This window comes from Bufo gargarizans, chromosome 4, assembly GCF_014858855.1.
Source record: "Bufo gargarizans isolate SCDJY-AF-19 chromosome 4, ASM1485885v1, whole genome shotgun sequence".
Lineage (NCBI taxonomy): Eukaryota > Metazoa > Chordata > Amphibia > Anura > Bufonidae > Bufo > Bufo gargarizans.
The window spans coordinates 363,174,518-363,191,780 of NC_058083.1; the positions used below are offsets into that span (position 1 = coordinate 363,174,518).

The 17,263-nt window shown below is 43.9% G+C and overlaps 1 protein-coding gene across 2 annotated transcripts in view; it reads right to left on the minus strand.

Moving 5' to 3' along the window:
• Positions 1–17,263, minus strand: part of AHCTF1 (AT-hook containing transcription factor 1) — a 253,355-nt gene that overhangs the window by 116,118 nt on the left and 119,974 nt on the right. The window contains exon 18 of one of the 2 annotated variants that reach the window (XM_044290344.1): positions 10,937–11,060. In XM_044290344.1, the coding sequence (XP_044146279.1) occupies positions 10,937–11,060 (124 nt within the window). Of the gene's footprint in view, positions 1–10,936; positions 11,064–17,263 lie in introns of both variants that reach the window. The other variant, XM_044290343.1, reaches the window with a different exon arrangement.

Here is a 17,263-nt window from a genome sequence, read left to right on the forward strand (position 1 = left end):
GCACCGACCCCTCTTTCTTTGGGACCGAGAATAGGTTTGAATAAAAACCTGTGCCCTGTTCCTCTGGAGGAACGGGGGTAATAACCCCCCCCGGTCCAGAAGGGAAGAAACTGCCCATAAGGGGTCTGAGGCTCTGGTCGGATCCCCCGGAACGCGAGAGAAGAAAAAACTTTCCAGTGGTCTGGACGCAAACTCTATCTTGTAACCAGACGTTACAATCTCTAGAGCCCATGCGTCCTGAACATGAGCCCTCCAAACCTGCTGATAAGAAAGCAGGCGGCCCCCCACCAAGAGGGGTGGGGGCGCCCCTTCATGCAGAAGATTGCTTGGAGTGGCAGGGCAGGTCAACTGTGTCCTCAGGCGCCAGGTAGGCTGGGGTTTAAAAGAGGGCTTCTTGCAGGAGTCCTGTGACCCTCGTGCACAGGAAGCGGGCGACGACTTGTTCGCAGAGAAGTGGCAAAAGGACTGGTACCGAGAACTGGAAAGGGGCGCTTAGCCCTAGGCTGGGGAAGGCGAGTGCTCTTGCCCCCAGTAGCAGCAGAGATGAACTCATCCAGTTGAGCCCCAAAAAGTCTGGCACCCTCAAAGGGAGGTACACAAGGGAACGCTTGGAGGAAGCGTCAGCGTCCCATACCTTCAACCAGACCTCTCTGCGTTGAATGACCAAGAGGGCCGAAATGCGGGCAAAAAGGGAACCAATGTCCATGGAAGCCTCACAGAGGAATTTGGAGGCCTGAGACATCTGGAGAACCAAATCCAGTGTGTCCGCAGATGCACCTTGGTCCGCCAGGTCCTGGTGATGGCGCTGCAGCCACATTGAGAGAGCCCAGCCACCCATGCCGAGGCAAAAGGCAGGTCGCAGGGACGTGCCCGCCAGTGAGAATATGGATTTGGCCAAAGAATCTAGGCACCTGCCACTTCTCCACACTGTCCGCCGGGAAAGGATAGAGTATCCATGCGTTTTGTGGTGGAAAACTTCTGATTAGGACGGTTCCATGCCCTGGCTATGACAGCGGAAAATTCCTCATGGACCGGAAAGACAGCATCCTCTGTTTTTTTGGGAGGAAAAAGGGCAAACTCCCCCCTAGAGTCTGAGCAAGCTTCTAGCTGAGGGGGAGAATCGGAGTCATCCGAGGAGGGACGCTGTTGCTCATGCTGCCTCTTAGTAGTCAGGCGTCCTCTGCGGGAACCACTGAGGGGACGGAGTGGTTGGCGCCGCAGGATTGGAAACGAGAAGGTTGGGGGCAAGAGAAGGGGGAGAAAGGTGATTCTGTCCAGGGGCAGGGCAGAAGGCACAGGCACCACTAACCGAAAGTGGGAGCAGACACTCCATACAGGACCTCCATAGGAGGTCTTACCGGACTTAGGCTTAGGCATGATGGTCTCTTCACAAAGGTGACTGGAATCAGTACAGAGAAAAAATCCTACCGCTCAGGCAAGAGCACAAGCAACCAAAAAAATAAGGCTAACATGAGAAGAGGTCTGGATAGGAAGTGATCCAGAAAATGGCCACTCTCACCATCAGCCGTCTTCACCCTTGGTCCGTTTCAGCAGGGTCGCCCCTTCAGCTTCTGGCACCATAGTGGCAGGACGCTGGAAAAGGGACTTGGCGTGCGGGCGACCCTTACGCTGGCGGGATGCAGGGGAGCCAGGCTGCCCTGGTCCTCCTTGTCTTCTGTGGGAGAGGCAGCAGTGTGGGTGACCGGCACTGGCGCAGCTCATTCCCAGGAGAAACAGAGTGGTCTAGTGCGTCTCTGTTGTCCCTGATGGTCTGGAAGAAAAGAAGATGGTCTGAAACGAGAAAACAGCCCTGCAGAGCAGGGAGTGTCTTGCCTCCTTGGACACTAAGCAAAAAACTGGCAGTCTCTCTCTCCAGGCTGAGGGTATAGCTGCTGGAGGAGGGGCTTAACAGTTTTCACTTAGTGTCACGCCTCCTAGGGAGCTGAGCTATACCCAAGGTCTCCTGTGTCCACCAAGGAAAATGGGCGAGAAATGTCCTTTTCAGATATTGTAAATGCTCATCCCCGTCTACTGGGCTGGAGCAGATTCGGTTATATCCGACGGCTTGACTATAGATGGACATTTTAATATGTTTGGGGTTGAAGATGCCTCATTTAAGGTATGTAGGCCGATCAATAGGTTTCCTATACAGGGATGTCTGTATTGAGCTGTCTTAAAGTTTTATGGTGGTGTCCAGAAAGCTGACTTCTGTGTGGGAATAGTTGAGGGTCAGGTTTATGGAATTTGTTGAATTGTTCATGAAATTTTATCAGTTCATGTTCAGAGTCAGACCAGATTATTAGGATGTCAATGAAATGGAAGTAGGCCAAGGTTTTTTTTGAGACAGGATACCAAAAAGTAATTTTCCAGTTTTGCATATTGCGGTGCCATTTTACTGCCTATGGCGGTCCCAGTGCACTGTAAATATATCTCCTTGTCAAAAGAGAAATGGTTATGGGTGAGGATGAATTTGGTCAGTTGTAGTACAGACTCTGAGACGATCCCATTCGCCTCCAAGTATACTTGGCAAGCAGTTAATCCATCATTGTGCGGGATATTCGAATACAAGGATTCCACATGGTTGACAAGGGACCTATGATTGACAGTTTGTTCAATAAGTCAGTGGTGTCCTGTAGATAACTTTTTGTGTTCCTCACTAATCGTTTGAGGATGCCCTCCATCCAACCTGAGATTTTTTCAGCGAGGGTTCCCACACCTGAAATGATTGGCCTCCCTGGATCCCCTGCTTTGTGTATTTTGGGAAGCATGTAGAATACTCCAATCCTGGGATTCTCAGGTACCAAGTCTAAAAGTTGTGTGGATCCTGCAGGAAGACCTCTGATTACCTTTTTCAAATATTTCTGAGTTGGGTCTCCCTCCATTTTGATATAGTATTGTGTGTCTGAGTTGTCGGTGTGCTTCTTTATAGTCCAGTGTTCAAAAAGGACTATAGTGCCACCTTTATCTGCAGGTTTTATGGCGATTCCTTTGTTGTTTAAATTTTTTTTAAGGTTTGTTGTTTTTTTTCCTGTATGTTGAATGTTTCTTTTATATGTTTGTCCAGTATTGTAGACTATACTACATTTCTAAAGGAGTCAATGTACTGGTCCAAAATGGTATTGCAACCAGGGGGAGGGGTCCAGTCAGACAGTTTTTTGTCCACCAGTGCAAATTGTGTTTGGCTGTTTGAGAATTCTCTCCTGTTTGTCATGGAAGAACTCTTAGTCTTAATCTCCTAAAATATTCCTCCATGTCACTACAGAGTTCTGTTTTGTCAAGACTTTGTAGGGCAGAATGAGAGTCCTCTGGAGAGCATCTTGAGTTCCACATTATTCGGATTGTATGATGACAGATTGATGACACAGCTGACTTTACCAGGTTCCTGATCGATGTTCTGATCCATCCTGTTATTTTTGGCTTGTACTCGATTTGTGTGTGAATACCACCACGCTCTAAGTCGAAGTCTGTGGAGTTTCTTTTTCTTGTTGTCTATCAAATATAGTTGTAGTGTTCTGTAGTATCATCTATAGTCAAGCTGTCCGATATAACCGAATCTGCTCCAGCCCATTAGACAGAAATGAGCATTTACAATATCTGAAAAGGACATTTTTACACCAGGGCTATCATCCCGCTTCGATTGAAGATCAGATCACAAGAGCCACCAAGATCCACAGAAGTCAACTTCTCCAATACAATGAAAAGAAACAGAACCAGCGCATACCTCTGGTTGTGACCTACAACCCACAACTAGAGTAACCGAGGAAAACTGCTAAAAAATTACATCATGCCCTACGTAAGGATGAACGACTAAAAACAATCTTCCCAGACTCTCCCCTTACTAGCTTACTGACAACCTCCAAATCTAAGGAACATTCTGATCAGATCAAGTTCAAGGCCATGTACCACAGAAAAAGGAACCCATCCCTGTAATATAAGATGATGCAAAACCTGTTCCCATATAATAACAGATAAGATCTGGATCCCCAACACACAACAGGAATATAGGATCCCTGGGACATTCACATGTTCTACATCTAATGTTTATCTGATTCTCTGCACTAAATGTCCTACTAAATTGCATATTGCGGTTCCATTTTACTGCCTATGGTGGTCCCAGTGCACTGTAAATATATCTCCTTGTCAAAAGAGAAATAGTTATGGGTGAGGATGAATTCGGTCAGTTGTAGTACAGACTCAGACGTTGGAGAAACAGGACAGAGACTCAATGCAAGGATGAGGTCCCACCACCACACAATTAACCACCTCCCGACCGCTGGACGCACCGATGCGTCCGGGAGGTGGTTGTTTAGTTCCTCCTGGACGCATCGGCGCGTCCTCTCGCGAGACACGAGATTACGTCACGATGCGCATCGCGGGCCGGCATTTCGCAGAAGAGTATTTCGTCAGCAGCCTGCCGGCCACGATCATTGGCTGGCAGGCTGCTGATTTTTAAAAAAACCAATCAGCAGCCATATAACCCCACATATTAGTAAATATGATGGGGTTATATGGCTGCTGTGCTCCTCTGCTCCTTCTTTTGGTCGGTTGGTTCCAGCAGAGGAGCACATCATTACCGTGAGTACCCACCACACCACATTTAGCCCCCAGATCACCCCAATTAACCCTTTGATCACCCCTTTTATCCCCCCCTGTCAATCACTAGTGAAAGGAAAAAAGTGATCAGTGCAAACTGTCACTTTTTTTTTTCACTGTTATTGACCGTTAGGTTTTAGGTATAGTTTCGGTCCCTTGGTTAGGTAGTTAGCGATCAGTTAGCGCCCAGCCCACCGCACCGCACCGCAGTCCGTTATTCGCTGATTAGCGTATCGCTAATCAGCATTTGTACTTTTATAGTATCTGGAAGTGATCAAAACTGATCACGGTCAGATCTATAATTGTACTAGTGTCACTTTAGTTCGCCCTCCACCCAAAACGCAGTTTTTGCCCGATCAGGCCTGATCGGTCGCCCACACGTGCGTACACCCACGCCCGCCCCACCGCAGTGCCAAAAAAAAAATTTTTTTTTTGATCGCTGCACATTCACTTTACACGCACTGCGGCGATAAAAAAATCAGTTTTGATATTTTTTATCAACCGCAGCAGCCTCCGGTACTTCGCTAGCCTCCCATTTGTAAGACAGGCTTGCTTTTTTTTTCTTGGGTAGTCTCAGGGAATACCCCGAAATTTAGTTGCCCACATGTCTAACAGGGGGTATTCTTCTGAAGAGGCCTACAGGCTTCTGACCCAGTCGGATGAGGAGTGGGAACCCTCATCTGATGAATCCAGCGGGTCAGAATACGAACCTGTAGAAAGCAGTGGCTCTCTGACCCAAAGTTCGGACGAGGAGGCTGAGGTCCCTGATAGCAGCAGGCGTACCCGGCCCCGTGTCGCTAGACCGCAGGTTGCGCAGGATCCGCTTCAAGAGCAGCAGAGTGGGGCTGGTGCTGTCGGATTACGTGGTGAGGCATACACCAGCAGCCCAGCCCTTCCTGGACCTAGTACCAGCACTGCCGTACAACCTGGTGAAGTAACGAGCACCAGAAGGGCAGTTGAAGCTGGTACGGTGGCACGTGCAGTAGTGACCCCGTCGCAGCCACCGCAAAGACGTGCCCGTAGAGCCCCTAGAATCCCAGAGGTGCTGGCAAACCCTGATTGGCAGTCCCCAACTTCAGCCGCACCCGTAGTTTTCCCTTTCACCGCCCAGTCTGGAGTTCGGGTTGAGACAGCTCAGATCGGTTCGGCCCTGGGATTTTTTGAGCTGTTCTTGACTGCGGAGCTTTTAGACTTAGTCGTGGCAGAGACAAACAGGTATGCCACACAATTTATCACCGCTAACCCGGAAAGCTTTTATGCCCAGCCTTTCCGGTGGAAACCAGTCCAAGTTTCCGAATTTAAAACTTTTCTGGGCCTCCTCCTCAACATGGGCATGACAAAAAAGCATGAATTGAGGTCATATTGGTCCACGAACCTGATTCATCACATGCCCATGTTCTCTGCTGCTATGTCCAGGACACGATTTGAGGTCATCCTGCGTTTCCTGCACTTTAGCGACAACACCGCCTCCCGTCCCAGGGGCCACCCTGCTTTTGACCGGCTCCACAAAATTCGGCCCCTCATAGACCATTTCAACCAGAAATTTGCAGATTTGTATACCCCAGAGCAAAACATCTGCATAGACGAGTCCCTAATACATTTTACCGGGCGCCTTGGCTTCAAACAATACATCCCAAGCAAGCGCGCCCGGTATGGGGTCAAATTGTATAAGCTCTGTGAAAGGGCCACAGGCTATACCCACAAATTTCGGGTCTATGAGGGAAAAGATCAGACCCTGGAGCCGGTTGGTTGCCCTGACTACCTGGGGAGCAGTGGGAAGACAGTTTGGGACTTGGTGTCACCCTTATTCGGCAAGGGGTACCATCTTTATGTGGACAATTTCTACACAAGTGTGGCCCTCTTTAGGCATTTGTTTTTAGAACGGATTGGCGCCTGTGGTACCGCGCGAACTAGTCGCGCGGGCTTCCCCCAACGGCTCGTTACCACCCGTCTTGCAAGGGGGCAGAGGGCCGCACTGTGTAACGAAGAACTGCTCGCGGTGAAATGGAGAGACAAGCGTGACGTTTACATGCTCTCCTCCATTCACGCAGACACGACAATACAAATTGAGCGAGCAACCCGTGTCATTGAAAAGCCCCTCTCAGTCCACGACTATAACCTCCACATGGGAGGGGTCGACTTCAATGACCAGATGTTGGCTCCGTATTTAGTTTCCCGACGCACCAGACGCTGGTATAAGAAGGTGTCTGTATATTTAATTCAATTGGCTCTGTACAATAGTTTTGTTCTCTACAGTAAGGCTGGGAGAACTGGATCCTTCCTCAAATTTCAGGAAGAGATCATCGCGAACCTCCTGTATCCAGGAGGTTCCGTGGCCCCATCCACCAGTGTAGTTAGCCGTCTACACGAGCGACACTTCCCCAGTGTCGTTGCTGGTACCTCAAACCGACCGCCACCCCGAAAAAAATGTCGTGTCTGTAGCAGGAGTGGAATAAGGCGTGACACCCGCTATTTCTGTCCTGACTGTCCCGACCACCCTGCCCTATGCTTAGGGGAGTGTTTCCGAAAGTACCACACACAGGTACACCTAGCATAGGGATCATCTCACCAGGATAGGCACACAGGGCTATTAGGGACCATTCACTCACAGCTGCTGCAAACGTCTCCTTTCACATGGGACAAAGTCAATAACGCACTTCGCCACATCTTTGGGCGATTTGCGCTTTGCACATTGACCCATGGGGAAGGAGGTTTGTTCTATAAAGGTAAAAAAACAAAAAAAAAAAAAACAGGTAAGCAAACAGGTTAATGTTTAGTTCCAAAAGTTAAAGTTACATGTTCTGTTCCAAAGTTAATAAAATCATTGCGTTGTGGCCTGGTTTTTTCTTTTTCTTTTTTTTTGTCTTTTTACCTTCCAGGTGGACCAACCGATCTACTAGCTGCAGCACCGATGTGCATTCTGACAGAAGCATTGCGCTGCTGTCAGATTACACGCAAGTCGGTGTATGCGGCGCTGCAAGACGGGATTTTCTCCTCTGCAGTGACAGATACGTTTGCCGAGGCATACGAGCTGAGGAGGAGGCGGCGTTCCTATGCTTTGGCAAGCACTTTGTGTATATATATATATATAAAAAAAAAATCCCGGCAATGATTTATTCATCCACATCGATTGATGCGAATGGAGAAATCTGGTTTGCCAGGGCATACGAGCTAAGTGGGTATAGATGTAGGGCGGAGCTCCTATGTCCTGGCAGACGCCTTTCCCCTCCATTTTTTTTTTTTGGCAGAGATTTTTTCATCCACATTGATCGATGCGAATGAAGAAATCTGTGCCGTTCATTTTTTTCTTTCAGCCCAGAGGCTGAACGGAAAAAAAAATCTCATTACCTGTATGCTCAATATAAGGAGAATAGCAGAAACTCCTAATGCTGGCCATACATGTAATGATTGCGGAGACCCTCAAATGCCAGGGCAGTACAAACACCCCACAACTGACCCCATTTTGGAAAGAAGACACCCCAAGGTATTTGCTGAGGGGCATATTGAGTCCATGAAAGATTGAAATTTTTGTCCTAAGTTAGCGGAAAGGGAGACTGTTTTTTCTCACAAAGAAAAAAATCAATTTCCGCTAACTTATGCGAAAAAAAAAAAAATTTCTATGAACTTGCCAGGCCCCTCATTGGATACCTTGGGGTGTCTTCTTTCCAAAGTGGGGTCACATGTGGGGTATTTATACTGCCCTGGCTTTTTAGGGGCCCTAAAGCATGAGAAGAAGTCTGGGATCCAAATGTCTAAAAATGCCCTCCTAAAAGGAATTTGGGCCCCTTTGCGCATCTTGGCTGCAAAAAAGTGTGACATCTGGTATCGCCGTACTCAGAAGAAGTTGGGGAATGTGTTTTAGGGAGTCATTTTACATATACCCATGCTGGGTGAGAAAAATATCTTGGTCAAATGCCAACTTTGTATAAAAAAATGGGAAAAGTTGTCTTTTGCCAACATATTTCTCTCACCCAGCATGGGTATATGTAAAATGGCACCCCAAAACACATTCCCCAACTTCTCCTGAGTACGGCGATACCAGATGTGTCACACTTTTTTGCTGCCAAGGTGGGCAAAGGGGCACATATTCCAAAGTGCACCTTTCGGATTTTGCAGGCCATTTTTTACACATTTTGATTGCAAAGTACTTCTCACACATATGGGCCCCTAAATTGCCAGGGCAGTATAACTACCCCACAAGTGACCCCATTTTGGAAAGAAGACACCACAAGGTGTTCTGTGAGGGGCATGGTGAGTTCCTAGAATTTTTTATTTTTTGTCGCAAGTTAGTGGAATATGAGACTTTGTAAGAAAAAAAAAAAAAAAAAAAAAAAACAACAACATCATTTTCCGCTAACTTGTGACAAAAAAAAAAAAATTCTAGGAACTCGCAGTGCCCCTCACGGAATACCTTAGGGTGTCTTCTTTCCAAAATGGGGTCACTTGTGGCGTAGTTATACTGCCCTGGCAATTTAGGGGCCCAAATGTGTGAGAAGTACCTTGCAATCAAAATGTGTAAAAAATGCCCTGCAAAATCCGAAAGGTGCACTTTGGAATATGTGCCCCTTTGCCCACCTTGGCAGCAAAAAAGTGTGACACATCTGGTATCGCCGTACTCAGGAGAAGTTGGGGAATGTGTTTTGGGGTGTCATTTTACATATACCCATGCTGGGTGAGAAAAATATCTTGGTCAAATGCCAACTTTGTATAAAAAATGGGAAAAGTTGTCGTTTGCCAAGATATTTCTCTCACGCAGCATGGGTATATGTAAAATGACACCCCAAAACACATTCCCCAACTTCTCCTGAGTACGGCGATACCACATGTGTGACACTTTTTTGCTGCCAAGGTGGGCAAAGGGGCGCATATTCCAAAGTGCATTTTTCGGATTTCACCGGTCATTTCTTACACATTTTGATTGCAAAGTTCTTCTCACACATTTGGGCCCCTAAATTGCCAGGGCAGTATAACTACCCCACAAGTGACCCCATTTTGGAAAGAAGACACCCCAAGGTATTCTGTGAGGGGCATGGTGAGTTCCTAGAATTTTTTATTTTTTGTTGCAAGTTAGTGGAATATGAGACTTTGTAAGAAAAAAAAAAAAAAAAAAAAAATCATCATCATTTTCCGCTAACTTGTGACAAAAAATAAAAAGTTCTATGAACTCACTATGCCCATCAGCGAATACCTTAGGGTGTCTACTTTCCGAAATGGGGTCATTTGTGGGGTAGTTATACTGTTTGGGCATTGTAGAACCTCAGGAAACATGACAGGTGCTCAGAAAATCAGAGCCGTTTCAAAAAGCGGAAATTCACATTTTTGTACCATAGTTTGTAAATGCTATAACTTTTACCCAAACCATTTTTTTTTGCCCAAACATATTTTTTTTATCAAAGACATGTAGAACTATAAATTTAGCGAAAAATTTATATATGGATGTCGTTTTTTTTGCAAAATTTCACAGATGAAAGTGAAAAATGTCATTTTTTTGCAAAAAAATCGTTACATTTTGATTAATAACAAAAAAAGTAAAAATGTCAGCAGCAATAAAATACCACCAAATGAAAGCTCCATTAGTGAGAAGAAAAGGAGGTAAAATTCATTTGGGTGGTAAGTTGCATGACCGAGCGATAAACGGTGAAAGGAGTGTAGTGCCGAAGTGTAAAAAGTGTCATGCCTGGTCATGAAGGGGGTTTCACCTAGCGGGGCTGAAGTGGTTAAAGAGAAGAAGCCACACTTTCCTGTGGCTAAGCATTTCTGTAGCCCAGGACACAATGTAGAACAGAAAAGTTCTCATATTAAAAGGTAACTTCAAATCCCAAAAAGCTAGAAGAATTTGGGAATACAAATTTATAACACTGCTTGACTCTTTGAATACTGGACTGAATTTGTTCCCGGGATTTATGACGCACTACAAAATCTAAAGAGTCTTCTATAGACAGTCGGGGCACCAGGTCTCTGAGATGACATCAATTTAGAGACCATAAAACTTTCACACCCCTTATCTGTAAGATAATTAAGGACTCATTCTCAAGATCTTTAATATGTTGTTCTGTTTTTTTTTTTTTTTCAAATGTCCATTCATTCCCCCCATGCCTCTTTTCTTATTGTATATATATTGCTGTTTCTTCATATATTCTTGTAGTACGCCTGATGGAGACTGGTGATGTCTCGAAAGCTCGCTATGTAACATAATTACTTCTATTTTTGTTAGCCATTAAAAAAGGTATCAAACCTGCAATACTCTTATTTTGTTTCTCTTAATGAGAGCACTAAACAACGGCATATAATAAAATCAACCTTAACTAGGTGTTAAATTTGAAAAACAGAATACATGGCTTACATGTATTGTAGCAGGTGGATATTTGCCTGTGCCACCTTCATCTCTCTTCCACAAATGCTCGACTCTTTCTCCAAGCTGGCACATCATGTTATCGACCATCAAGGTAGAAGCGTTCCATTTACCTCTGCTGTATAAGACAAAGGCCAAAGGGGTCATTTTATAGCCTTAACAGCCCTACATGATGCCTTAATCACAACATCAATAAAAGGTTAAAGGGGTTGTCTCATCATAGACAATGGGGGCATAGTGCCAAGATCTCTGGGACTTGCTCCTACACAGAGAACTGAGCGGGAAAGGTGGAGGAGGGTATACTGCACAGCTGCCCTTCATTCATTTTCATGGGGGCGCTGAAAATACCAGAGCTCCCGAATATTTTGGGTAGATCCTTTGTTCTCCTGTTTGATAAGCCACCACTATAAGTGTCTGGCAGCAGCCTTCTCCCCGCTCCCCATAAAACACACATACAAGATTGGCCAAGCCAAACATGTGTGTCTATGGGAGAGATAGCTGTCAGCTATTGAATGTGTAAGGAAAGCTTTAGAATGGAGGGGTAGCTGCACATCTCCTGCTGCTCCATTCAACTCCATGACTGCCAGGTATAGATAAATACTTCAATGTGTTAGTTTCAGCTCCACAGAGTAGAAAAAATTGGCTCAATTCAACCAAATAATTTTTTGGGGCGGAATTATTTTTATTTTTTTCTTACAAAGTCTCATATTCCACTAACGTGTGTCAAAAAATAAAATCTCACATGAACTCACCATACCCCTCCGGGGAATCCAAATGCGTAAAAATCTTTAGACATTTATATTCCAGACTTCTTCTCACGCTTTAGGGCCCCTCTAAAATGCCAGGGCAGTATAAATACCCCACATGTGACGCCATTTCGGAAAGAAGACACCCCAAGGTATTCGCCGAGGGGCATATTGAGTCCATGAAAGATTAACTTTTTGTCCCAAGTTAGCGGAAAGGGAGACTGAGAAAAAAAAATAAAAAATTTCCACTAACTTGTGAAAAAAAAAAAAAAAAAAAAAAATCTATTAACTCGCCATGCCCCTCATTGAATACCTTGTCTTCTTTCCAATATGGGGTCACAAGTGGGGTATTTATACTGCCCTGGCATTTTAGAGGGGCCCTAAAGCGTGAGAAGAAGTCTGGAATCCAAATGTCTAAAAATGCCCTCCTAAAAGGAATTTGGGCCCCTTTGCGCATGTAGGCTGCATAAAAAAGTGTCACACGTGGTATCGCCGTACTAAGGAGAAGTAGAGCAATGTGTTTTGGGGTGTCTTTACATATACCCATGCTGGGTGAGAAATATCTTGGTCAAATGCCAACTTGGTGTAAAAAAAAACATTGCCCAACTTCTCCTGACTACGGCGATACCACGTGTGACACTTTTTTGCAGCCAAGGTGGGCAAAGGGGCCCACATTCCAAAGAGCACCTTTAGGATTATACAGGGAATTTTTTATTTTTTTATTTTTTACACATTTTGATTTTCAAACTACTTTTCACACATTAGGGCCCCTAAAATGCCAGGGCAGTATAACTACCCCACAAGTGACCCCATTTTGGAAAGAAGACACCCCAAGGTATTTTGTGATGGGCATAGTGAGCTCATTGAAGTTTTTATTTTTTGTCACGTTAGTGGAATATGAGACTTTGTAAGGAAAAAAAAAAAAATCATTCTCCGCTAACTTGTGACAAAAAATAAAAAGTTCTATGAAACTCACTATGCCCATCAGCGAATACCTTAGGGTGTCTACTTTCCGAAATGGGGTCATTCGTGGGGTTTTTCTACTGTCTGGGCATTGTAGAACCTCAGGAAACATGACAGGTGCTCAGAAAGTCAGAGCTGCTTCAAAAAGCGGAAATTCACATTTTTGTACCATAGTTTGTAAACACTATAACTTTTACCCAAACCATTTTTTTTTTTTACCCAAACTTTTTTTTATCAGACATGTAAAACAAATTTAGAGAAAATTTTATATATAGATTTTTTATTTATTTTACAAATGAAAGTGAAAAATGTCATTTTTTCCCCAAAATTTCGTTAAATTTCGATTAATAACAAAAAAAGTAAAAATGTCAGCAGCAATGAAATACCACCAAATGAAAGCTCTATTAGTGAGAAGAAAAGGAGGTAAAATTCATTTGGGTGGTAAGTTGCATGACCGAGCAATAAACGGTGAAAGTAGTGTAGTGCAGAATTGTAAAAAGTGGTCTGGTCATTAAGGGTGTTTAAGCTAGGGGGGCTGAGGTGGTTAAAGTACAACTTCAATTACAAAATAACTTTTCATAAATTAATAGTGCTGGTGAATAGAGTTGTTGCGATACCAAATTTTTGATTCGGTTTCAATACCATAAAAAAGTATTGTGATACTCGATACCATGCGAAAAAATAAACCCCCCAAAAAAAAGCCACGTGCATTCCGCATTTAAAAAAAAATGGCGAATCATTTTTTTTTTTTTGTTCCGGCATTCACCGCATAGATTTTTTTTAAATATTTAAATAGTTTGGACTTTTCTGACTTGGCGATATGTAATATGTTTATACATTTTATATGTGAAATTGGCAAAGGGGGTGATTCATACTTAACCCCTTAAGGACTCGGCCCTATTTCACCTTACGGACTTAGCCATTTGACTTATCCAGGCCATTCGGAGAGTTTTTTCCGTCACATATTGTACTTCATGTCACTGGTAAAATGAAGTAAAAAAAAAAAAAAACACACACACACACACACACACACACACACAAACACACACACACACACACACACACATATATATATAAAATCACCTCCAAAAATAGTTATTACTTTACATTCCCCATATGTCTACTTCATGTTTGGATCGGTATTTAAATTTATTGGGGATGTTACAAAGTTTAGAAGCAAATCTTGAAATTTTCCAAAAAAAACATTTTTAGGGACAAGTTCAGGTCTGAAGTTACTTTGCGAGGCTTACATAATAGAAACCACCCAAAAATGACCCCATTCTATAAACTACCCCCCCCCCCCCCCTCAAGGTATTCAATTTACAAACGTTGTTAACCCTTTAAGGTGTTCCACAAGAATGAATGGAAAAGAGATACATTTTCAAAATAGGAGAAGGAACGCCCACTAGAGAAACTGATGTATCCTCCCCATTGATCCGATAGTAATTGGCATATGGAGCAGGAAAGGAGACCGTAATGGGAACACAGCGGACGAACGGAGAGGCGCCCAGGAATAATAGTAAGTGCTGGGACATCTCTGGGTCCCACTCTGTGTAGGGAAAGTCCTATTTTTGGTGGCGCAGTGTGCCCACCCCCCTCTCCGTTCATTGGTGGCAGCACGGGGGGAGGGAGAGACTGCTTCCTTCTCCCCTGTGCTGCTGAGAGAACATGAGCGTGCTGACAGCAGCGTGCTCATGTTCAGAGATACTAGACTGCGCAGCCCAGTATCGAAAAAAAAATGAAAATATCGATTGGGTATCGAAATTTCGATACCCGCAACAACCCTACTGGTGAATATATGAAGCTTTGTAATACATCTTATTAAAGAAGAATCTACCTGCTTTTATCTGTCTTTGCTCATTTTTGGGGTAGGGTAGTTCACCGTGCTGGATAAGTTACAGGATAATTGTGTAGTTGAGTCATTAGGATGTAATACCAAATATGCAGAGGATGTAATTTTAGCTTTTTTTTCCCACTGAAAAAGCATTTTTTTAAATGGAAAAGGGTGCATTTTTTTTTAAAGTGCTTTTTATTTAGTAAAGCTTAATTTAACTTTAATTTTTACAATTTATTAGTCCCATAGGAGGACAGGAGATCTTTTGATCACTTCTATGATACACTGTACTGCTTATGTACACATTTTATTATACGGTCAGTACGATACTGGCAGGCATACACTGCAGAGAGGTCTGGCAGTCTCCATCAGTCATACTCCGATAATAGCACCCCACGCTCTCGTTTGTGGTGGTGGTGCCAATGCCTGAGGGAAGGAGCTCCCTCTAAGGGTCCATTCACACATCTGTATGTGTTTTGCGGATCCGCAAAACACGGACACCGGCAAAGTGCGTTCCGCTGGCACTCATAGAAAATGCCTTTTCTTGTCCGTAATTGCGGACAAGAATAGGATGTGTTCTATTTTTTTTTTTTTGTGGAACGGAAGTGCGGATCCGCGGATGCGGACAGGTAAACGGTATTCATAAAAATAAATATTATATATTACTTCATCTTCAACTAGCTGATGGATCTGCTCTCCCCCTGTGTTATCTGTGTTTGAAATAGTCAGGAGGTGGTTTACAGGGCACAATAGACAGTGGAGAAGAGGCAATGCACTAACAGAGGGCAGCTCCCACAGGGTGAAAAAAGGTAGAAAAGCCCACATAAGGCTTCCGTGGGAAGATCACAGCATCCTGGACACATGGGTCCAACATTCATTACTGGGAGGGTCACTCCTACATGAGAAAAGTCTGAAAACTAGGAGGTGCTGTCTGTAACAGGTACACTTTCTTGTGGCCCATTAGATGTAGGAACAAAAAGGTAACATTCTTCTATTTTGGGGGGTTTACTCCAGCTTAAATGCGTGTTTATTAGCAAAAGACTCCCTTTAAAAAACCCACAAGCTGTCTTTAGCCTTAGAGTGTTATTTGGGAGTGTATCCAAAGATTTTTTCCTTTAGATTTCTAAATTTCCGATCATAAACATGTAAAAAACCTGCATACAAAGGCGAAGCCCCTTTACATGGCAGGGTTGGTTTCGGTCTGCATTTTTCTTCAGTGCATGCAAGCCAAAAACCATCGGAACCCAAAGACAACTAGAACGAAAAACCATATTACTTACCGGTAATTTCCTTTTCATGAATCCTCCATAATGGCATACCATGAGAGATGACCCGCCCCCAACCAGGTAGGGACAGGAAGTATAAAATAGACCCTCCTCCAGCATCTCCTCAGTGTCTTCTGGACCGACAGCCTAGAGAATGTATTCTTCCAATATAACGTGTATGTGTGTGTGTGTGTGTGTGTGTGTGTGTGTGTGTGTGTATATTTATTTTTTGCGCACACCCCTAAGATTTACTCATTTACTTCTTAATTACAGGGTGTGAGGGAAATCCCTGCAGTCATGAAGGATTAATGAAAAGTAAATTACCGGTAAGTAATATGGTTTTTCCCTTTTATCCTCCATGACGGCTTACCATGAGATATATCAGATCAAATTATTCTAAGGCGTCTAAAACTCTCCCACCAAAAGGAAAGCTCCTGCTTTGGCCAGGTGTCCACTATGTTTTATAAAGGTAGGAGGGTTGGACCATGTTGCTGCCCTACAGATCTGTTCTATTGACACATAAGCTCTTTCTGCCCATGAAGTAGAAATCGATCTTGTGGAGTGAGCTTTGAAATTCTTGGGTGGCGAAGCCCCCATAGCATTGCAAGTTTCTAGTATCACTGACTTAATCCATCTGGCTAAAGAGTCTTTTGTGGCTCTAATTTTCCCTGAAACTGTACAAACAGATAATCCGATTTCCTGAAAGCCTTTGTGGCCTCCGAATAGACTGAGATGGCCCTGCACACATCTAGTTTATGAAATCTTTCACCTTCAGTTTTTGGATTAGGACAAAAAGGAAGGAATCACAATCTCCTCTTGCCTATGAAAATTTGTGACAACCTTAGGAAGGAAAGAAGGAAGCCTCCAACCTAAACACCATTCTGTCTGGAAATACCAAGAGAAATGGCTCTACTATCTTCAGAGCCTAAATCTCACAAATTCTGCGAGCTGATGTGATGGCCACTAAAAACAAAGCCTTCATTGTGAGGTATCTTAGCGACACATCCAACAGCGGCTCAAAGGGTGTTATTAACCCTGAAAGGACCAAATTAAGATCCCAAGGAGAGACATAAGGTCTAAAAAAGGGTCTTGATCTATCTGCCCCTTTTAAAAACCTAATAATCCAAGGGTGTTCTGCGATTTTAGAATCAATGACCGAGCTTAGTGCTGATACATGTACCCTTAAGGTATTAGGACGCAATCCTTTATCAAAATTGGATTGTAGGAACCCTAATACAGTCTGAATGTAAAAAAACTGGCAGGAATTTTTAGATTGAAAACACCAAGCACAAAACTTTGACCAAACTCTGGAATAAATTTTAGAGGTCACCACCTTCCTGCTAGCTGCCATTGTATTTATTATATCATCTGAAAGACCTTTGGATTTTAAAAAGGTTAGCCTTTCAGATTCTAGGCAGCCAGGTGTAGTTTTTTTTACCCGAGGGTGACAAATTGGACCCTGAACTAGAAGGTTCTCTGTCCAGGGGAGGATCGATCCATGGACTCCCTA